The sequence below is a fragment of the Cryptococcus neoformans genome, chromosome 12 (genome assembly GCF_000149385.1).
Source record: "Cryptococcus neoformans var. neoformans B-3501A chromosome 12, whole genome shotgun sequence".
In the NCBI taxonomy this organism is placed as follows: Eukaryota; Fungi; Basidiomycota; class Tremellomycetes; order Tremellales; family Cryptococcaceae; genus Cryptococcus; species Cryptococcus deneoformans.
The window spans coordinates 856,760-876,990 of record NC_009188.1 but is presented as its reverse complement, the minus strand read 5'-3'; the positions used below and the strand labels follow the sequence as shown (position 1 = coordinate 876,990).

The following is a 20,231-nucleotide window of genomic DNA, read 5'->3' as shown; positions in this document are numbered from 1 at the left end:
AGATAAAGTGCTTGGGGATATGGATTGGAAATGGGAACATGGTGCTGAAAGACATACATGGCCATTTGGCCAGCTTGTGTGGGTAGTTGGGAGGAGAGATTGGAGTGAGAATAATGGGAATGTGACGGAGACGGAGACCGAAGAAGATTCCCACTCGGAAGCCGAACATGGGACATAGTGTGATAACATGCTGTGTCAGACAACTATTTGTAATATTTTCACGACCCTTTACAAAGGTCGCAGAGACATAGTCACACACGGATTATATCAAAGCGGAAGGAGGCTATCGTTATGTCATAACTACGTTCCATGTATCCACATGATATGAGCAGCGATTCGCTTAATAATTTAGCATGCTTTCTATCGCAATACCGCGATCGTTGTCATAGTCAGTGTTTGAGTGTGCATGAAAAATCTAGGCAGTGACGCCAATAAAGAAAGAAAAAGAGAAAGATACATGGTACGCTTTCGACAAGCGTCTCATTTTCGCTTGCATGCATGGTATCGCTCTGGCTACGAACCTTCTTCAATAATTGTGTAACTGTTCACAGACTACTATACCGTTCGTAAACATCCAATCAAATTCACGTCTGGGTGGAAAAGAATACCCACTAATTCGTCTTGCGATCTCGCTTTTGGTGTTGATATCGTCGATGCTGTCGCCTCATTCGCGGCACTGCCCATATCCATATCTATACTCCTGTCCAAACTCATGTCCATGTCTTCGGGGAATAAAGAAAGGTATTCACACACAAAGACTCTAAGTATTCTATTCCATCGTCTGATGGCGGGTAGTGATAAGGCTGCCGTATCATCCTATACGATTAATGTTCTTCAGTATGAGCTTCCAGTCACAGAACTCTAGTTTGGACTCACAGCGATGGTATGCCATACACTAGGAAAGGGCACCGAAATGACGTGTAGTACACTAACACCCCTATTTAAAAACTAGAGAGTCCGCAATTTAGCGAGATCCGCATAGCTTTCCTCAGTTGATTTTAGCTTACAGGGACATGATCATCTCCCACCATTCCTTTCCTCCCTCTCTCAGTTCTAAACCACCCATCCTCTCCCTTCTCAACCTCTACCAGCCCTTCTTCTCTTAGCCTTTCATCGCCATTCGCCATACGATCAAACAACCAATCCGTTTCCCTAAAGAAACTCCTTATAGAGGAATGTTTGTTCCCGAGCAAGTCAAATAATACAAGGTGATCGATCGTGTCGAGCATTGTAGGGTGCGGGTGCATACGACGACGAGTAAGCGGATGGGCAGGAGGGAGATACGTTTCAGACCATTCTTCTGCTAAGTATCGTGCACCGTAGATGGAATCCATATCCGTCCAATCGTGGAAAGCTTCTTCGCCATCAAAAAAGATAATTTGTATTGTCGTTTCAGCCTCTTCTTCTTCATCGAATCCATCCCGCAAAAAAGGTTGACCAGACGATATACGAGATTGCCGAGAGTTGAGAAAGGGTGTAAGGAATTCTGCGATAGATAGCAGGATGGCGCAGGGAGCAGCTGAGTCTGTAGCCCCGATAAACTGTTGTTGTTTTTATCCAGAAGCTGAGCATTAGATATTTGGAGAGTAAGGGCTATATGAGAGCTTCTGGCACGCACCTGATTCGCGGGATAGTCTGGATACCACTTTGAATCAAAGTGGGCCGCAAGGACTAGTTTTCTCGGTGCGTCTGGGTCAAACGTATAGACGAGATTTGTGAAATCAATGTCGCCTATGGGGGTAGCAGACGTAAAGGGCGTCTAGAATGAAGAGCACAAAGGGTGAGTCGAGACCAGATGTTTTCAAAAAGCCCGAGCTGTACCTTTTCTTCATGCCAGCCGAGTTTAGAAAAGACCGAAGAGATGTAATTTTGTACCAAAGTGCTTGCGCTGTTGTCAGAGAAAAGGGCCTGCCAATTAGTCGTGCAACAACTCACTTGTTTTCCGATCCAGCTATTCTAGCGTTAGCATAAGGCTTAAAGATCAAGAAAGGTGACAAGTGACATACATGGCCTTGGGATAAGCAGTTTACCAAGATGACCATCTGTAACACTGGAGAACTGGGGCGGATCGAGCTGGATTAATCGCTTGAGCTGTGAAGTGGAAAGAGGGTTGTAGGAGCGGGACTGATGGGCGGATACGGAGAGGACGAGGAGGGGATAGAGACAGAATAGGAGCAGGATCATTTCGATAGCATGAGCATGATCCCTGGTCGTTTTCTTCTTGTTAGAGCTGTCAGTACGACACTGACAGGGGAGAATGCGTAAAGCACGCAGCCGACACACTGAATACGGGCCGAACGTGAGATATCCAGAACTTACGTAATAGATCTAAACCGCAATCCGAAAGTTGGTTCGTCGTTACAGCGACTCTCACGCTGTTGACGGAACGAACGAATGAGAGAACTCTGTTGTTCTTCTATCTTTTATACGCGCTGAAACGTAAACAAATACGCACAGCTAGTGCTCGTAAATTAGGCACAGCGCATTATCCAACACATTGTAATTTATTCGTCAAGTAAATCACCGACTCTGAACACTAAAGGCACTCTCAAACCGTACCGATTATCAGACTCTGATCGACAATGAGCCTCATTCGTACCGCTCTTCGCCTCTCTCGTCCATCAATCTCGTCCACAAGGTTTCTACACTCGTCTCGTCGTGTGTTTGCTTCAGAAATCCCCCCTAATCCTTTCGAAGACCCCATTTTCAAGGCATTTGCCGACCGAGTCAAACAGCATCAAGGGGCAGTGGATGCTATGAAGGGACTGATGAATGTTATGCAACAAAAAGGTAGGCCATGTACAAATCGTTAAACAATGGCCCATATGCTAACAGAGTATTTAGGCTTTGACAAGAATAAGAAACCTACGATGATGCAGATGATCGAAATGGCCTCTGACAAGGACTTGAAGGCTGCTGCCTCAGTGGTGCGCAAGATGTTTATCCCATAGTGAAATAGTACATCTGACATCTTTGTAGTTGATGTCTGAACTCCAAAAGGCGGGCGTTGATCAAACGGTATGTTCTCTCTCTTTACCAATCGATGGGGGGAAGAATGCCAACGAGAAAGATTTAGGAAGCAATGGAGATCTTCAAGAAAGCTAGCTCAAGATAGATAGTTACATGTTGCAAAATAGTTGTACTCATATGCATCAACAACATCAACCATATCTCAGTAGGTACTATGAACATTCCCTATCTCATAGAACTTCCCAAAGACCAATATTTGCCTTTGAAGTGTCATTGCGCATCATGGTCAAAAGACGAAGACTCTCGTAAACAGCTTCGCCTTGAAGGTATATCGTGAGATGACGATTGGCGACTCCTGGGACATAAGGTGCAACATACCGGCTAGAGATGATTCTGCTAGCAACTGTACAAAAGGCAACGGATGTCACTGGAGTGAGATGAGATATGTTTGCTTTCGTCAAGATGATGTTCCTATGCGTTTGCATGTAAGGTAGTCTATGATGATAACCTTTCCTATCAATGATGTATGGCATTATATACATCTATAAAAAATGGAACCAAAACTTGATTCCTCCGAGTCCCAAGAGCTAGCAAATTACAACAAGAACGACACTGCTACATCAATTGTCCACCCCAAGCTTTATACCTCGTACACCTCCCAATCATCGTTCACGTCTCAGCCCTCAAGCTGGCTCGCAGCAGATGCAGCAACCAATCCTGATCCCATGTTCCAACTCCCGGCCACACGGGCTTGATCAAGACATCTTTACCCACCCCAACGCCCGCTTGCCCAATCCCCAATCCTGTTGTCCCATTCACACCGTGCGCGCTGGCGATCCCGGAATCGGCATTGAGATCTGGCAATTCGTCGCCAGACGAGCTGAATCGACCTCTTACCAGCGAGCTTTTCCGAGTGACATTCGCCAGAGGGTTTATATGAGCCGAAGAAGACGACGACGACGACGAATAATGTGGAACACTTGTCTGATTATCGTCAGATGCTGGGAAGGAATACCCGTTGAAAATACTCGTGTCAAAAGTCGACCCAGAAGCAAGTTGCGCCCCGTTGGTCGGAAACTCAAACTGCACTTTGCTAGGCCTCCGCGCCGCATTGGGCGTCGCAGAACCGTCTGGCTCATTTTCACCCCAGATGCGTTCCATCCTCGTTCCTACTTGCACCTTTTGCGACATGACACAAGCACTCTGAGCTCGGAAGAGACTAAAAGGCAGCCATTTATCGGTGAACGTGTTGACAGCAACGTCATAATTGGCATAGAAGACGATAAGGTAAGGAGGTGTATATGGAGATCGCTTTGCGGACAAACTCTGAGGTCTGCCGCCGGGAGTCAAAGGGATGAGGAGGGGATGGAGGGTGAGACGAGGGAGGATGTGTTCCATATCCTCTGCTGTCAACATTTCGTCAAGCATGGGAACGATAGCGAGCTCAAGCGCTGAGAGGAGCGCAGAAACCCGCCCAGACAACAAGGTATCAGTTTCGGTACTGGGAGAGATGTTGCGGCTAATGATGCTGAGCATATTGAATCCTTGGAGCATCGATACAGCCTCGCCGATTTCCTCGACCGTCCCGTAAAGAGCGCCACTTTCGGCAGGAGAAGTACCGAAAGTGCACATTTCCCGCATAGGCAGCTGCCCCCTCTTATCCTTCTCCAACAGGATCCTCAGTCCATCAAAAGGTGTTGCTTGCACGACTGCAACACCTGCGTATAATTTACCCGGATGAAGCGTACAGTGCAGCGTCGAGTCGCAGAATAGTCGGATATCATCGAGAAGAGGCATAATATGATCAAAGGGGACAGATAGAGTACGTTGGAGGGCGGAAGCGACGGCTGAAGGATCGGCAAACATGTAATGGCGAGACACGAGATCAAATTGTTCAGCGGCAGAGTTGATACGTCGTACGAGGAATATCAATTGGCCCTTGGACACGGTATCGCTGCTGTTTTGCAACTTGACCCAGCCACTACAGTGAAAAAAAAAAAAAAGGTCAGCATGGGCATTGTCACCTCATTCAAATACTCTAAAAAACAAGACTCAACTCACGTTGTCAAAATCTGATCATACAACACGCCCAGCCTCGTAATCCCATTCATCTGACCTGTCAACCTCATCGCCAAATGACCAGAACTCGTTGAAAACTTTTCGAGAAACTTTGAGATACTCAATGGCATTGACCTGCTACCGGTCAATGTCGTGCTCGTGTGGTTTGTAACCATCGACCCTCGTCTGATATCCAACAATGTAGGTGCAAACATGGAATCGGCCTGCGCGTGAGCCGCATGCGAATGCGGCTGGCTCTGGCTCTTGCTATCCAACAAATGCACCGAATTCTGTTGAGACATGATCGGATTCCTCCACATCCATGAAAGCTTGAGAGCTGACACAAACGCCTCGTGTCCCGTGCTCAAGTCCATCCCCAGCACAGTCGACTCTGAGCTCAAACTCTGTATGAATGATCCCCGTCCACTACTGTTCCCATGCACACCGCCCGTCAAGTTTGCTATATCGCACATTGGCAACATCCCATCTGTCGAATGGACGAGTATCCGATCCTTCTCGTCAAACATGACGGACGCGACAACCACTCGACGACGACGGGCTTGTTCGCGGCGGAGATGAAGGGAGTGGAGGAGGAAGAAGACTGTACAGGCGATACAGGCTGCAAAGGCGAGGGCTGAGACGATACCGGTGATGGCTGCGTTTGTGCCGCTGAGTTTGGAATGTTTGGTGGTACTTCGTGCAGCAGGCCATCCATAAATGGTGCCCAAAGTTCCTATTCTACTATCAGCATGTTTTTGAGATTGAGCACAGCTGCTTCCAAAACGCTTACCGCAAAAGTGCATGGCACAAACAGCAACGGCCAAAATCAAGGCGACCAGGATTTTTGACCACCAAGTATGCTTGAGTTTTGGCCGAAGCATGATAAACATGATGTAGAGCGCAATGACGACAGCTCCACATGCAATAATGACAGAACCGACGACATACGCTGGCTTGTACGCCACGTACGGGATACCGATGATGGACGCTTGGCCGATGTAGTCTTTATGGGCAGGTACATTAGCCTGGGGATGCAGCGCATTGTGAAAAGAAGAGAGAGAGAGAATGAAAGAAAAGACTTACGCATGCCAACGACGCCAAACCCGGCAGTAATACCCGTAACAAAAACCTTGATCACCTCTGCCGCAGTGACAATGTCGAAACCCAGAAAAGCACCCAGTTTCCCCCAAAGATTCTTCTTCTCATTCACCTTTGCCCACCTATCCCTCTTGCCTTCTCTAACATCCTCCGAGCTAGCGGATTTTTCCTGTTGCAGCCCATGTAGTTGAGCTTCAGGGGATAGTGATACCTTGGCTTCATCAGAAGTGTCTGAATTCTGAGAAGCATTTGATCGAAGGATAGTAGTTGGCGAAGGAGGGGGGTCGATATCGCCTTCTGGGAGAGACTGGATACGCGATAGGCCGGAACCCGATGGGCCAGAGTAAGAGGGACGTTTAGGAGGTTGGGTGAAAAGGATGTTTGTGGGTAAAGAAGCACGACGCCACTCATGGCGAGCGGAAAATGGATGGGGGTTCTCGTTGGAGTATGATTCCGGATTGGAAGCTGTCGACTGAGAGATGTCGGTCGTATTGGTGCGAGGGAAAAGTGAGGGAGATTGTGCGGGGAAACTGAAATTGGGTGTGAAGACTGAAGCACTTTCTGGTAGCGATGACCTAACACGATCTGGATGAAACTCGGCGGGAGGGGAGGAAAAGTCATTAAGCGATTGTGCAATGGGGAGGGAAGCTCTGCGACCCATACGACCATCCAGGGCCTCGCGAGCTTTCCTCTCCAATTCTTCTTCAACTGCAGCTTTACCCAGTCGAAACTCCATTTCTTGAAGATCCTTGTCCAAGTTCTCCGGTCCATCCAAACGAGTGTCATCCTTCCATCCTGATTTTCGCCGTGTGCCAAACAACTTTGCTCGGAGTGATCTTTCGGAAGTTTCGGTTTCTGGATCGAGAGCAGACCATGTTGAGTGGCTTCCGGCACGAGTAAGCAGACTACGATGACCTTTCGACCCTGCTTGAATTCCCTTCTTGTGTGAAGATTTCCATTCGCGATACTCGTCCCTTTCTCTCTGACTCTTGCTGCCCCTGTCTTTTATCTTCTTATGTCTCCTCTTCGCCCGGCTCCCACATTTCCAGTCGCCAAGTTTCGTCCCCATGATAAAGAAGGCGATTGTCATGGCCAGACAGGAGACCACAAGGGAAAGAATCGTAAACCCGGCATTATAGGACAGGTAGGACACAGGATACTCGGGATGAAGAGGATGCTTCAACCCGAGGGCATTGTTGAAAACAAAGTGCATGGCGAATGTGGAGACGGCGCCGAAACAAAAACCTGCGGCAGCCAGTAAAGCTTGATTGCGCCATCCGCTGTTTGTGGTGCGCCGTATGAGAAGCTCGAGGGTACAGAGCGAGCCTATAAAGGCGATGATGTACGCAAGGACGATGAAGCCACCGTTAAAGTACGGGGTGAGTATGACATAGTCGGCCGGTAGCGTGTAGGATTGCGCGGAAGTACTGTAGGATGCGATGCCGAGGACTGGCCCCGAGACATTGTTGCGGCGCGCGAACGATTCGCCGAGGGAGGAAAACAGATGGGAGAGTGGTTCGACGTGCAGGGAGGCTCGCAGGCGTAAGCGGGCGCGGTGGCGCAGGGGGGGCACGGGCGTGGCGTGTGCGAGGGGCAGCAGGGCAGAAAGCGCAGCGAGGACGAGGGGGCGGGGGAGGGGATGTCGGCTGCGGCTGGGCGGGGCGTCTGTCATGTCGGATGCATGCCCCGGGCGGTGGGGGGCGTGGCGGCAGAAGGGCGCGCGGCGTGCAGCGTGGGGAACTCTAGCGTCTATCAATCGAGAATGGAGAAATGCTTTAAACAATCCGTTCCAACGCGCCGAAATCCTTGATTATTCGCCACATCAAAAAAGACAAATAAATTCAAAAAAAACACTCGCATTTAACTGCATACACACTCGAGCCCCACCGACCAACTCGGCTTCTCGGGCATGTTTCGTCAAAAGCCTATATCAGCCATATTCGAGGCCACGCCCCTCAAACTGCCACTCTTAGATCCACCGCCACCGCTGCTTCCCATCATCTTCCCACTGCCCGCCCCTGGCTCCATCGTCTCTTCTGCCTCCATCAACTGATCGAATTCGTCTCCCTTGTTCTTTTTACTGTTGGATTCTAAATACTGTGCTTGCTATTGCAGGGAAAATCAGAAATCGGGTCACTAAAAAAAAAGAAAGGAAGGGACTGACTTTAACAAGATATTCTTTACTCGCCCCCAACCTCCTACTACCTTCCGCTAAATGCTCCTGCAACAATGCAGCCACTGCACTCGCCCTTTCCAAACGGCCCAACGCCGCTGGGGAAGTAAAACTTTCTGTCGCTGTGATAAACTCGATGATCGCTTGGGAATGCGATTGGGGTTGCGTCGCAGACGGCGTCAAGATAGCAGAGACTTCTCCCGATTTTATCTAATAGCAGTTGTGACGCTGTCAGCTTTCGATTCCATTCCTATCACAGTCCGTTGACGGTATACAGAATAAAAATAAAAAAAAGGGATAAGGACTCACCATGTCATCTAAAATCGCAACGACCCGCTCAGCTTTGGGCATGTCGTCGCCGACCCTCAATCGTCTAGCAAGACTGTCCACAGTCAATCGCATATACGTTTTTCGAAGTCGCAAAATCATATGACGATGAATAGAGTTGACAACCTGCTCAATTAAGCCGCTGTTACAATCCTAAAACGTGATCGTGTGAGTATCACCGTATATATATATATTACGCTAAGTAATAGACGAGATACCTTTTCAAACTCTGCCACCGTGTGAGCTCTCCGTACATTCGCCCAGTTGTGAGCTTCAAACTCCTTGGCCAACTCGTTATAAGAGGTAGCATATTTCTCAATGATCCTGGTCACTGGAGTGGGTGTATACTTGGGCCAAACGATTTTCTGAGGATTAAACCCGAGACAAAAGAAAGGGGGATCGTCAGCAGATGGCGAGACGTAAAAGCGTCAACCCGTGGGAGGTTGATACAGAGTGGAGATGAAACACTTACCTTTCCTGTGACGATCAATTCGCACAACAATGCCCTCTTGGCGCAAGCTAGTTGAATAGCTGAGGCAGTCGTAGTCGGAACCGTCACAGCCTATCACACACAGTCACCGATGAGATCGAAATGCGGACATGAGATATTTAACCCACAGTCAAGTAATACTCTTTGGCTTTACAAAAGTCTCCCACAGCCATGGTGACAGCACCGGCGTGATGATAATACGTTAGGATATCCAAGTAAGTAGGCGCTGTCTGTTAAATGTACATCAGCAGCAGCAGCGCGGTCAAGGACAAGACTTTTTCTTACAGTCTTGACATCCAAAAAGATGATATCGAGGACCAACCCCAAGCTAGGATGGTCAAATTGACGAGTAACTAGGCAAGCTTCTAGCAAAGCACCAAATATGGGTGAAAATGTTTGATGGTAATTGAGCTTTTGGATGAGCGAGGTGATTGCAGGGATGACGAGTTTGACCTTTTTTTGGAAACATACTCTCCGTCAGCTTTAAACCGTCCCCTCTCTCTGCGGTGTAGCAGATTCAAAACTCACCTTTGAAAGCTGTTGTGACAAACGTAAAAGGCCCCATGCAAATGCAGCAACTTTCGGGCATCAGCAGCTTCAATAATTCTTTGCTTCTTTTGAAATAGACATACCTCTTTGGTGGCAGATCCGCAGCTGGGCAGGATCTGCGAGCTCACAGAGACGGATGGCGAAATTCAACATCTTGTCACTCCATACCACAGCGTTGCCTTGCCCAAGAGTAATCCTTGCCGACCTGTTTTAACAAAAAAAAGTATCAGCAACCTTTTATAATCCACAAAACAACCCCCAGGTAAATCATTGCGTACAGCACATAGATAAGGCCTCCCCCAATCTCTTTCACTCTCTCATCTGCGGTCTCATATACTTCATCACCGGCCTCGTACAGCGCCAACAGCTGTTCGCCGGCATTCCGCCTTTCCCACGCTTTCAGCGAAGCTCCCTCAAACGGCTTCCCATCTGCGACTTTTGCAAGGAGCGGGAGGGCTTTGGCTGTAAATTGGTTTGCGGGTAGCGAGAGGATCTGGTGGATTTCTTGTGGGGTGGTAGGTAGTTTTCCAAGTTGGGGAAGCGCTGGGAACGCGGGATGGGCATGTGAGAAAGGTGTAGCTGCTGCTGCGGGCACGGGCACGGGTGCAGGTGTGGCTGCTGAGGACAAAGTTAAAGTCGAGGAAGGGCTCAAGGACTCGGGTACTGGGTTTGCGTCTGTACGCCGAGTTTGTTCGGAGACGGGTGAGGCCGGCTCATTTTGCGGGTGGAAGCTCATTGTGAAGGAGGTCAAAATGGTGTGGGTTATTTCCTACGGCCAATGAACAGAGGACAACTGGCCAGAAACCATGCAATAATAATGGATGTCTCGCGCAACAAACGCACTTGACGATGACGGATGACGATGACCCGCACACCCAAACGGCCATGTCCGCCTTAATCCTCTAAAGGGAAGCCCATCTAAAACATAATTAACACTTTTATCATCCGGCTATCAAGCATTCCTCGGACCGGGCAGATGAGGTATCACCACACGGTCCAAAAATCCAAAATAGGATGGATTTGAGCCCATGCCAATTATTACTGTACGGTATTTCGGTCTCAATCACCCCTCCTTAGCCTGTCGACCCCCGCTTCCTCAGCACACTTATATATACCCTGCATCCAATGCAAGGATAACATCCGCATTTCTTCATAATCTTGTTTCAAATACCTTGACTTCCACGCAAATCATCATGTCCGTCATCTCCACGCCAATCACCAAACTCTGTACGTCGCCCTTTTTCTTGAACCACAGAAAAAATGGTCGTGGTGTCTCCCGTCTTATAGCTGACAGCAAAGCACAGTCGGTATCAAACATCCCATTCTCCTCGCGTAAGCTTGATGCAAAAAAAGATCTTGCCCCATAAAAGCATATACTAAATGATAGTTTGCAAGGGGGATGAACGTCGCTGCAGGACCCGAGCTTGCCGCTGCCGTATCTAATGCCGGTGGTCTCGGTGTGATTGGCGGTCTTGGTTATACGTGAGTCGCCACGTTTCATAGGCTCGATGAAGTGCAGCGAGATACACAGCAAAATGTCTCAAACGGATTGCTTTGGACTAACTTGAAACTTTTCTGACAGACCCAAACATCTTCGAGGGGTTATCAAAGATTTGAAAGCCAGCCTTAAATCACCGGATCTACGTAGGTCTAGCCCTTTCCTCCCAACTCTCAGCTTTCCATCAATCTAACAAGCTAACACTTGCTTCAGCTTTCGGAGTGGATCTCCTTATCCCATCTTTGGGACCCTCAGCCCGTAAAACCAACTATGATTATACCAAAGGCCAGCTTAATGATCTCATTGATGTCATCATTGAGGAAAAGGCCAAGCTCTTTGTCTGTGCTGTTGGAGTGCCACCCAAAGAGGCTGTCGAGAAACTGCACGCCGCTGGTATCTATGTGATGAACGTGAGTCTTGTAATTCATCAAGCTCTACAAGAACGCTAACACGTATTAAATTCGTTTTTTATTTATTTAGATGGTCGGGCACCCCAAGCATGTCACCAAGGCCCTTGCCCAAGGTGTAGATATCATTTGTGCACAAGTAAGTCAATCACTTTGAGGTTTGTCGACTGTCGACTACTGCTCAACCGTGCTAAAATGAAATGCCGTAGGGAGGAGAGGGCGGCGGCCACACTGGCAGAACCACATTCTCAATCCTCATTCCCGCTTGTGTCGACATTTGCAAAGGCAAAAAGTCTCCTCTCACCGGCCAGCCCGTAAGTATACCTTTTGATTACCCCAATTCCCTTCACGTTACACTGAGATTTACTGATGACGATGTCGACTATCCTCTAGGTCCATGTGATTGCTGCAGGTGGCATCTACGACGGCCGCGGTCTTGCAGCATCACTCATGTACGGTGCACAAGCTGTTTGGGTCGGCACTCGGTTCGTTGCTAGTACAGAAGCTGCGGCGCCCAAGAAACACAAGGAGCTGTACGTCTTTGGCTTTTTCTTACCCATATGATACTTGATATAAGGGGCTTATTGGGACTGTAGCATTTTGTCAGCCGATCATGGCGATGCTGACACGACTCTAATCTACACGGGTCGCCCTTTGCGAGTGAGGCAAACAGATTATGTAAAATCGTGGACCAACAGGCAGGATGAAATGTAATTCCCCTCCCTTTTCAACCGTTTCATAAAGACCGTTTTCATTTGCTGACATGAGTAATTATCCTTTTTAGATTGCAACTCACCAAGCAAGGAAAAATTCCTCACGACCTTGAGCTGCAGAAGCATCCCGAGAAGAGTCTCGAAAGTCGCCCCTGGCTCATGGGAGATGTCAGTGCTTTGATTCATGTACGTCCCTTCAATTCGCAAGATCTATCAAAGTAAACCAATCAGGGCAAACCGACACAAACTGACAATAATCAATCAAATAGGATGTGAAGCCAGCAAAGGAGATCATAGATGAAATGGTCAGCACCGCAAAGCAATGCCTCGAACACGGCTATACCTCAGTATCTGGCGGACGAGGTCCTTCCAAGGCCAAGCTTTAGGTCTGGATGACGTTTACTCTATTATTATTTCAGAACATTACTGTGGATTGTTAAAAGAAGCCTATTCAAATTGACTTGTACTATCTTGTTATGAATGAAATGAGTTTGACGCAATCGCATAACAACTCGTGCCCATCCGCCTAATACTCCCTATTATGCTAAGGACAGCGCCAGAGGTATCATACCCACATTGTAAGGAGTGATAGACATACATCGTATGGCGCATCATAGACTACTGTTAATTATTATTATCACCTCTCTTGATCTTCCTTTTCTGTTCTATTGAGTCTTGGTTATCTTGTTTCAATAGCACCGCCGTATGGAACTGGGAGATAAACAAACGATGATTCATTATTATGTGGATGTGGCAACCTCCCTGAGCAACTGGTAAAGAGAAGGCTGTAGAGAAAGCAGAAGAATAAGTAAAAGAAAGAACGAAAGAGGAAAGCGAAAAGGCAAACCAAAATAGGAAAGAAGACGGACAACGATGCGTGGCGCTTGGACCCTGAAATCGTCATGTCCCCGCCTCGACTCCAAGTGGCAATAATTATCTTCGCTGGCTGGGTAGTAGCCACGGCTTCTCAATTATTGTATATCCCTGCATTGACACCTTTCTACTGGCATAACTCAACTCGCATCATAAGAAGAAAATAACATGCCACCTAAAAAAGGATCATCAACTACTACCAAGTCTTCTGGGAAGACAAAGAAGGCTGCTGGTCTTTCCCAAGTGAGCTGATCCCTTCCTTCCTTTTCGATCCCATAGCAAACAACTAACGAAATATCGTTCCAAAGCCTACCCTCGGCTTTCAATCCCAACGGAAACATTCCGGGACAATCAGCAAGTCCAAACCCTCATTACAGCGCCAGACATCGACCATCTCGGAAATAAATGTGGAGCCGGAGGGACGAAGTGATAGCGACATTGAACTGCTCGCGGGTTCCGACATGAAGGATAAAACAACACGCATGGGGGGGAATAAATCTACTGAAAGTAGTGCGCTACCAGAACAAAGGACGGAAGATGAGGAACCCAAGCAACTAAAAGTGAAAAGTAAAGAATGGGCCCAAGTTCTGAAGGCTGCCAAAGAAGCTATGGGGAACCTTGAGCCCAGTACGTACTGCTATATCCCACTTCCAAAGAAGGCATAAGAGAGATAAGAACTTGACGAATCAAAACCAGTCCACGCACATGCCGATACACACAATGATATACACCGTACGTTCTGAATTCCTTGACTCGTCGTGGAACCCCGTATTTGACACCCCGTGCTGATACTCCTCGCTCTCGCTGTTCCCTTCCAATCCGACATTATTTTTTTACAGATATCCTTCGGGTCTTTGACATGACCGCGAAATATGGCCCTTGCGTAGGTATCAGTCGGCTGGATAGATGGAAACGAGCGCAGAAACTGGGTCTTGAACCTCCTGATGAAGTGAATTTTTGTGATCAGATATCAATATATCTTGCTAATTGAGCATATAGATAAGGACGATATTAACAACCCAGCAAGGGCGAGAGGACCCATCATATCGAGAGAATGTGTTGAATGCGTGGTTGTAGATCATATCATGATTGTCGTCGATAGTCATATCGGCGATGGGCGCGTGCAGGTACGGCCGTGCGGAGAACGCGGAGAATTTAACTGGGGAATTTAATTTTCGCACCTGGAATCTCGTCTCCTGGGTTTTGGGCCTGAGGCTTGCGTGAGGCGAAAACGAACCGAAAGTCATAATGATATCTCGTGTATACAGTAGTAAATTGGGTTGTATGCACTGTACAAATATATTGCAATGTACCCCTTGCAAAGGTGAATACGCGGGGAATGACTGGTAAATTAGGTTACCGCACAGTGTTTTTCTGCTTATTTCTAATAAATGATCGGTCCGCCGCCCAGCCAAGTCCATTCGCCGACGTCGACGTGAATTCCGATTAATTAATTGTTCTTTTTAATCATCTTCATCAACATCATCTTCGTCGCTTCTTGTCCCAGTCTTTCACTTCCCAACTCCCGTCTAATACCTCCTAAGCCAGCACTCATGGACCCCTCCCTGCTCCACTCCTCAGAGGAGGTCAAATCCACAACCAATACTTCTCCCGGTGGCTCGAACGACCCGAGTCCGAATACCACAGGCCAATCTCACACGACCGACAGCACAAGTCCATCTACCGTTCCCCAGTCTCAGCCCACATCACAAATATCCAACCAGCCACCGCAATCCTCTTCTCAATTCCAAAATCAACCGGGACAGGATACATCATCTCTCGATGATAACGAAAGCGCCAAGCGTCCTCGCCTAAGGCTCGCCCATGCGTGCGATCGTTGCCGCCGTCGAAAGATTCGTTGCGATACTCAGCATCCATGTACCCCTTGTCAGCAATCTAACAATGTCTGCACTTTTGAAACTCCGTCCCGACGGACTGTCAAATCAAAAGGCAACTCTGAACGAGTCAGTAGTACCGGGGGTATCAAAAGACCACATTCGCCGGGGCGGGTCTTTGCAAGTCTGGCGACGGGAAAAGGAGAAAGTCAAAGTAATCTCGAGGCCAGATTAGCAGCACTGGAAAGCATGCTTAGGGACGTGCCTCCAAACGTTCACAACGCTTTTTTGTCGACGCTTGATGCGCGCTTAGGCAGCGGAACAGGGGTGGGGTTAAAAGAAGGCGGTGGAGGAGGGGAAGGTGTAGGCGTGGCGGTTGAGGCTCTGGCTGGTACATCATTGGGAAATTTAAACCTTCCAGGGAACCTCGGCTACAATATGGGAGGTTCAGGACTGAATGCCCAAAGAAGATTGGGTCAGAACGCGTTTTCTCCTGACTGGGCGGCCAATGGCGGTCTCAGTGGATGGTTGAATGATGCAGTATTGGGAAAAAAGAAGGAAGAGGCGGGAATGGATGAATTAGCGAAGCGACTAGGGGGCATGAGCTTTTTCTACGAAGATGAGATCGGTCAAGCAAAATGGCAAGGTATGTAGTGTATCTAGAGCTATAAAGAGAGCTCTGACTGGCAAATCTAGGTGCAACATCAGGATTCCCCCTCCTTCACCTCCTTGCAGCACATAATGCTCCAAAAGAAGAAGACGAAGCAGATTCAGCTGATGGCGACGTTTCTGGTGAAATGATTGCTTCCCCGGCAACAGATTCTATCCCCTCTACTTCTCCAAATACCTCAACAATCTTGCCCCGTCGCATTTCTTCATCATCAACCCCAGCCGGCCGAGCGTCATCTGTTCATGCAAAGGCCCGTTCGTCATCTATCGGCTTAGGTGCAATTGGTCGTCGGGCCAGTAGCGCCGACCGCAGAAAAAAGGAACGTTTCTTCCCGGATCGTACCCCTCGACCACACCAAACACTAAATCCCGAAGCCAGCTGGAAGGTCATAACAGGTGTAATCCCACCCGATTTGATGGATACACTAGTCCGTTGCTACCTTTCGACCTCGCATCTTCTCTGGCCTTTCCTTCACGTCCCATCGTTTTTGACAGATTATGCGAACCCTGCTCAATGGGGAGAACCTGGGTTTACGTGCTTTATTGTGGCAGTTTGCACCCTATCTTCACGACATGTCGACGATCCCCGAGTGAGAGCAAATCCAGCCGATCCGTCGACTGCGGGCAAGCAATATTTTGAGCTGTTCAAACGACTGCGAGATCTGCCTTCAGCCGACAGGCCGACGCTGTATAGCATCCAAGCGGCATTCCTTGCGGCAATTTACGCTTTTGGATTGGGTAACTTGAGCAAGGCTTTTTCTTTGCAGGCGGAAAGCATTACGTTATGTCTTGACGGTGGCCTACATAGAAGTGTCGACGGTTATGACCACTTTGACGCCATTGAAAAGGAGACTAGAAAAGTGAGTTCACTTGGGAAGGATAAAGCTGACGACGATCCAGAGGACGTTCTGGTCCATCTATGCTTGGGATAAGCAATCTGCTGGTGAGCATAGAAATCTTGTGAAATTATCGTCATTGACGTCTGTGCAGCACTATTTGGACGACCGCCCATTATTCACCTCCGAGATTGTGATGTAACAGAGCCTCTTATCGTCGACGATGAAGATCTCAATCCTGGAGGAATCAAAGATGAATCGATCAACTCAAAAAGTCGAATGTGCGCGTTTGTGGCTACTATTAGACTGCATGTTATCCTTGAGGTATTTATCCGTCATATCCTTTGGCAAACGCCAAGCTAATAAAGACATAGGGTGTGATCGACTCTGCGACCCAGCCATCAGCTTTCCCAACTTCTCCATTCCTTGCTAGAGCAGCGGCCACTATTGCCCGCCGTACAGCCCAAAGTGAGACATTACGAGATGAGGAAGAGCTTCTGGAAGAGTGGAAGAGAATACTGCCCAAATACTGGTGTTATGACACAGAAACAGCAAACTCTCGAGATCCTATTAGAATCACCCAGGCAGAGAGGCTACATTGTGTGAGCTTCTTTTAATGTTGGCTAACGTTACGGTACTGACGTATTACGAAGCTGGAGCACCTGGTTAAGATGATCATCTACAGACATAGGTTCTCAGGGTTTGTCGCCATGCCAGCGTCAACCGCTGAAGAGCGAGCGAGACATCTGGATTTGTGCCGCAAGGCGATGCAGTGCGCGTTAACCATTATTGCAGATCACGTACACATTGTGAGTTCAGACAAATGTTCGTGAGGATAAATAGTAATGCTGAATCGTTTTCGCAGAGTCAACGTGGGATGATGACTTATTGTATGTCACGGCTGATCGGTAATGCAATCGTGGAATCAAGCGCTGATGAGTTATCCCCAGATGGCGTACATGTCATTCACCAGCTTGCTCAAGCAGGTCGTACCCTGGTAGCTGTGATCCTGAACTGCCGCAATGCCGATTTCCGACCTATCATCGCCCCGTCAGTTGAAGGACTTCGGTCGTGCGTCGGCTTGTTGAGAAGGTTCAGTGGTCGATACCTATGTGGCCTCCGATCTGCAGACATCATAGACGAATTTTGTCGAGGTATGATTTATGTCGATCTGGCTATACGAAAGCTAATTGCATTTCCAGTTTGCAACATTCCCGTTGACTCACCCCGTGTACCCAACTCGGCCGGCCGACCTTCACCCGCGTGGTTACGTCCAGTACGAAAACGTGTGGCGACCCCTCCTCCAATCGCCGACTCGCCTGGTAGCTCTGGTATGATGAACTTTGACCCAAACACTCTCACCGCCAACAGCGGCGTCCATGCTTCGGGGGTTAATGACAACATGAGCATTTCGGCTGGAGGTTTAGGTGATATTGGGGGCTCTGCCTCTGATCTGGATGCACTTTTCAACACAGCAGCTTACTTCAACGTACCTGGGGGAGAAGTTTCTGCTGGGATGGCTGGCACCTCTACCGGTAGTGCACCCAATGTAGGCAACCAAAATGCCAACATCGGTCCATCAAACTCTTTCCTTCCTACCCTCGGCGGGCTTGGTGAAGCATCTGCACCTTATGACCGTTTTGAAACGCTCTCGCCCAACGTTGAGCTAGGGAATGGCAGTACCATATTTAGCAATTATCAAGATTCCCACGCTGGCTTCAGTCTCAGTGGTGATACGGATCATCCTATGGGCAGTGGCCCGGGAACGTCGGTAGGTGCAGGCGCTGGGCACATCAGTTTTGATTACGGGTTAAACGGACATGGGTTCGGGGGCGAGAGCTTAGCAATGAAGGGCATGGATAACGTGTCAGATGGGTTGAAACAAGGAACAGGTGGTAGCAATCTGTAAGTCCCAATTATGCGTTCCCTCGGCTCTATTGCGTCCTATTCAAGGAGCTTATCAAATTGTACAGGTCTGCTGCTACGATCCTTAGTTTGATGGAGGAGGGTTCTTTTGATTACGGGAGCATATTTACGGATCAAGCACCATAATTAGACGTGGCCGTCCGTACTGTCTGCTATTATTTTTTTTGTGTTTCGTCAATTTATTTTGTTTCTTGGAGGTTAAATCTAATTTCTTGGGCAGCGCCACATGTATGATTACAGAAGGGAGAGTGTTCTGCATAATCTTTATGTGTATTTTGCGACAGTTTAACGTGGCTGATAACTGTTTGATTTGATATAGCATGCATGATTCCGAGAACCTGCTGATTCGTTATTAATCCACGCCGTTGATATTACATTTTACACCAACAATACAGATACACAGTCTTTCACCTTCTAGTGCAATCCCCCTAGTAATACCGATAGCCTGTTTGCTCCTCGTCAATCATTCATAATAGTTTGTAGTAGGAAGTGAGAATATAGAAGAGCTCCTCGTGTCCTTCTTGCCTCCTACCGCTGCATGCAGAAATAAATGGCTGTAAGAATACTCTTAATTAAGCTTGCCAAACTCTCGGGATCAAATCCGAGTTGTGTCGACGGTGACTAACCAGTGACTGTTCCAACTAATAAAGGGGGGTGAGTGGAGCCGAAAGCAGGAATAGAGGAAGAAACGAACGAACAACGAACAGAAGTCTGTCGTCACTCGCAGCCACAGCGACCCCCTCATCTCCCCAACTGCTGCATCCTTAGAAATACCCCTAGCGCATCCCTCGTCGATCGTCAAGTAAAGTCTAGTCCGAAGTTTCGATCTTTTATGTCCTCCACACGTCACGCACGGAAAGTCAAAACAATTATCAGACTTCAGACAGCCAGAACAGTGGACGATGATGAGATCCAAAAAGCCTCTCGACCCCAGAAGATCTAACAGGACTCCACCCAGAGCGTGCGTTATATCCCTCTTTAGCCTTTAGCCTTGCAGCCTTGAGAAGAAGCTCCGACTTCCGAGCTCCGAGCTCCGACCTCCGAGCAATGACGAATTATAGCTCTCGACCCTCAATCAACCCTTTTTTCCATTTGTCACCTCCTACCTAAAATGCTGTGAGATCCTTCCAGTGTGACGGAAGTAAACCGCTTTTTTTTCCTTCCTTTCTTTACTGCCTGGGGTCCAACGAAATACGGACATCAAAGCTAAAGGCTCTTCAGATCGAGGAGATGAGGTTATAGAGTGCATCATGGTAGGGCATGTCTTCTCCTTTCGCACCTTCCTTCTTGAAGAAGCTCCACGTCGATTACATCAGCCTGCGTTACTTATCATCCATCATCATCCCACTGTTACCACCTGTCGCTGTCTGTTTGCCCCCCTTTTTTTCCTACATTGCTCTTTATTATTGTCCTACATCCTATGTTATGCCTCAGGTTTTTTTCCTGGCCTTATGTTACCTTATGTTACGGTAACTTGTCATGTATCACAACGTAATCCTTTTGGACCCAATGAGATTTGCCATGAGGTTGGTTAGTGGTGGCGATCCTTGATGATCGTTGACTTTTAACAATTAAAGCTATGGGTCAGCCTCAGGAGAAGTTGCATCAATTATGTTGCTCCAACACTATTTACATCATCACAGATCAACCCGACGTCATATTGTTATCTCTCAAGGCTTGCACACCGCTCTAACGTGTTGGACAAGTAGTAAGAGATACTCATATCATCTGTCAGATGAAGTGACCGGATCCAATAATAGTCAAACAGTACAGATTAGAAGTTGACCTTTTTCCAGTTCACTTTTATCT

At 48.0% G+C, this 20,231-nt stretch overlaps 8 protein-coding genes across 8 annotated transcripts in view; 5 read left to right on the top strand and 3 right to left on the bottom strand.

Moving 5' to 3' along the window:
• The window catches only part of CNBL2950 (hypothetical protein), a gene marked incomplete at both ends in the record, with an annotated part of 569 nt that extends 391 nt beyond the window's left edge, over nucleotides 1-178 (top strand). The window contains one exon of the mRNA XM_767336.1: nucleotides 1-178. This exon is cut by the window's left edge and continues 145 nt beyond it. Coding sequence (XP_772429.1) covers nucleotides 1-178 — 178 coding nt within the window.
• Nucleotides 179-552: 374 nt separating this feature from the next.
• CNBL2940 (hypothetical protein) lies at nucleotides 553-2,184 on the bottom strand (the record flags this gene model as incomplete). The annotated part of the gene is made up of 8 exons (XM_767335.1): nucleotides 553-555; nucleotides 613-816; nucleotides 877-948; nucleotides 1,008-1,541; nucleotides 1,619-1,759; nucleotides 1,822-1,882; nucleotides 1,936-1,951; nucleotides 2,007-2,184. 8 exons carry the CDS (start codon nucleotides 2,182-2,184, stop codon nucleotides 553-555), a joined length of 1,209 nt encoding a protein of 402 aa, XP_772428.1.
• A 398-nt stretch (nucleotides 2,185-2,582) lies between these two features.
• CNBL2930 (hypothetical protein) lies at nucleotides 2,583-3,115 on the top strand (the record flags this gene model as incomplete). Its single annotated transcript, XM_767334.1, has 4 exons — nucleotides 2,583-2,790; nucleotides 2,845-2,927; nucleotides 2,980-3,018; nucleotides 3,077-3,115. The coding sequence occupies 4 exons, from the start codon at nucleotides 2,583-2,585 to the stop codon at nucleotides 3,113-3,115; spliced, it is 369 nt and encodes a 122-aa protein (XP_772427.1).
• A 524-nt stretch (nucleotides 3,116-3,639) lies between these two features.
• CNBL2920 (hypothetical protein) lies at nucleotides 3,640-7,798 on the bottom strand (the record flags this gene model as incomplete). The annotated part of the gene is made up of 4 exons (XM_767333.1): nucleotides 3,640-4,679; nucleotides 4,719-4,951; nucleotides 5,032-6,031; nucleotides 6,112-7,798. 4 exons carry the CDS (start codon nucleotides 7,796-7,798, stop codon nucleotides 3,640-3,642), a joined length of 3,960 nt encoding a protein of 1,319 aa, XP_772426.1.
• Nucleotides 7,799-8,043: 245 nt separating this feature from the next.
• CNBL2910 (hypothetical protein) lies at nucleotides 8,044-10,401 on the bottom strand (the record flags this gene model as incomplete). The annotated part of the gene is made up of 10 exons (XM_767332.1): nucleotides 8,044-8,232; nucleotides 8,291-8,509; nucleotides 8,609-8,779; nucleotides 8,845-8,991; nucleotides 9,099-9,188; nucleotides 9,245-9,346; nucleotides 9,402-9,569; nucleotides 9,645-9,694; nucleotides 9,749-9,870; nucleotides 9,944-10,401. The coding sequence occupies 10 exons, from the start codon at nucleotides 10,399-10,401 to the stop codon at nucleotides 8,044-8,046; spliced, it is 1,716 nt and encodes a 571-aa protein (XP_772425.1).
• Nucleotides 10,402-10,693: 292 nt separating this feature from the next.
• On the top strand, nucleotides 10,694-12,669 carry CNBL2900 (hypothetical protein; the record flags this gene model as incomplete). Its single annotated transcript, XM_767331.1, has 11 exons — nucleotides 10,694-10,892; nucleotides 10,970-10,997; nucleotides 11,061-11,147; nucleotides 11,248-11,309; nucleotides 11,377-11,573; nucleotides 11,644-11,709; nucleotides 11,780-11,884; nucleotides 11,964-12,103; nucleotides 12,167-12,280; nucleotides 12,355-12,469; nucleotides 12,553-12,669. 11 exons carry the CDS (start codon nucleotides 10,694-10,696, stop codon nucleotides 12,667-12,669), a joined length of 1,230 nt encoding a protein of 409 aa, XP_772424.1.
• A 655-nt stretch (nucleotides 12,670-13,324) lies between these two features.
• Nucleotides 13,325-14,233, top strand: CNBL2890 (hypothetical protein; the record flags this gene model as incomplete). The annotated part of the gene is made up of 5 exons (XM_767330.1): nucleotides 13,325-13,399; nucleotides 13,465-13,783; nucleotides 13,853-13,888; nucleotides 13,996-14,105; nucleotides 14,156-14,233. The coding sequence occupies 5 exons, from the start codon at nucleotides 13,325-13,327 to the stop codon at nucleotides 14,231-14,233; spliced, it is 618 nt and encodes a 205-aa protein (XP_772423.1).
• Nucleotides 14,234-14,709: 476 nt separating this feature from the next.
• On the top strand, nucleotides 14,710-18,548 carry CNBL2880 (hypothetical protein; the record flags this gene model as incomplete). The annotated part of the gene is made up of 9 exons (XM_767329.1): nucleotides 14,710-15,637; nucleotides 15,688-16,520; nucleotides 16,561-16,603; nucleotides 16,651-16,820; nucleotides 16,871-17,098; nucleotides 17,150-17,305; nucleotides 17,362-17,386; nucleotides 17,447-18,401; nucleotides 18,470-18,548. 9 exons carry the CDS (start codon nucleotides 14,710-14,712, stop codon nucleotides 18,546-18,548), a joined length of 3,417 nt encoding a protein of 1,138 aa, XP_772422.1.
• Between the last annotated feature and the right edge of the window lie 1,683 nt (nucleotides 18,549-20,231).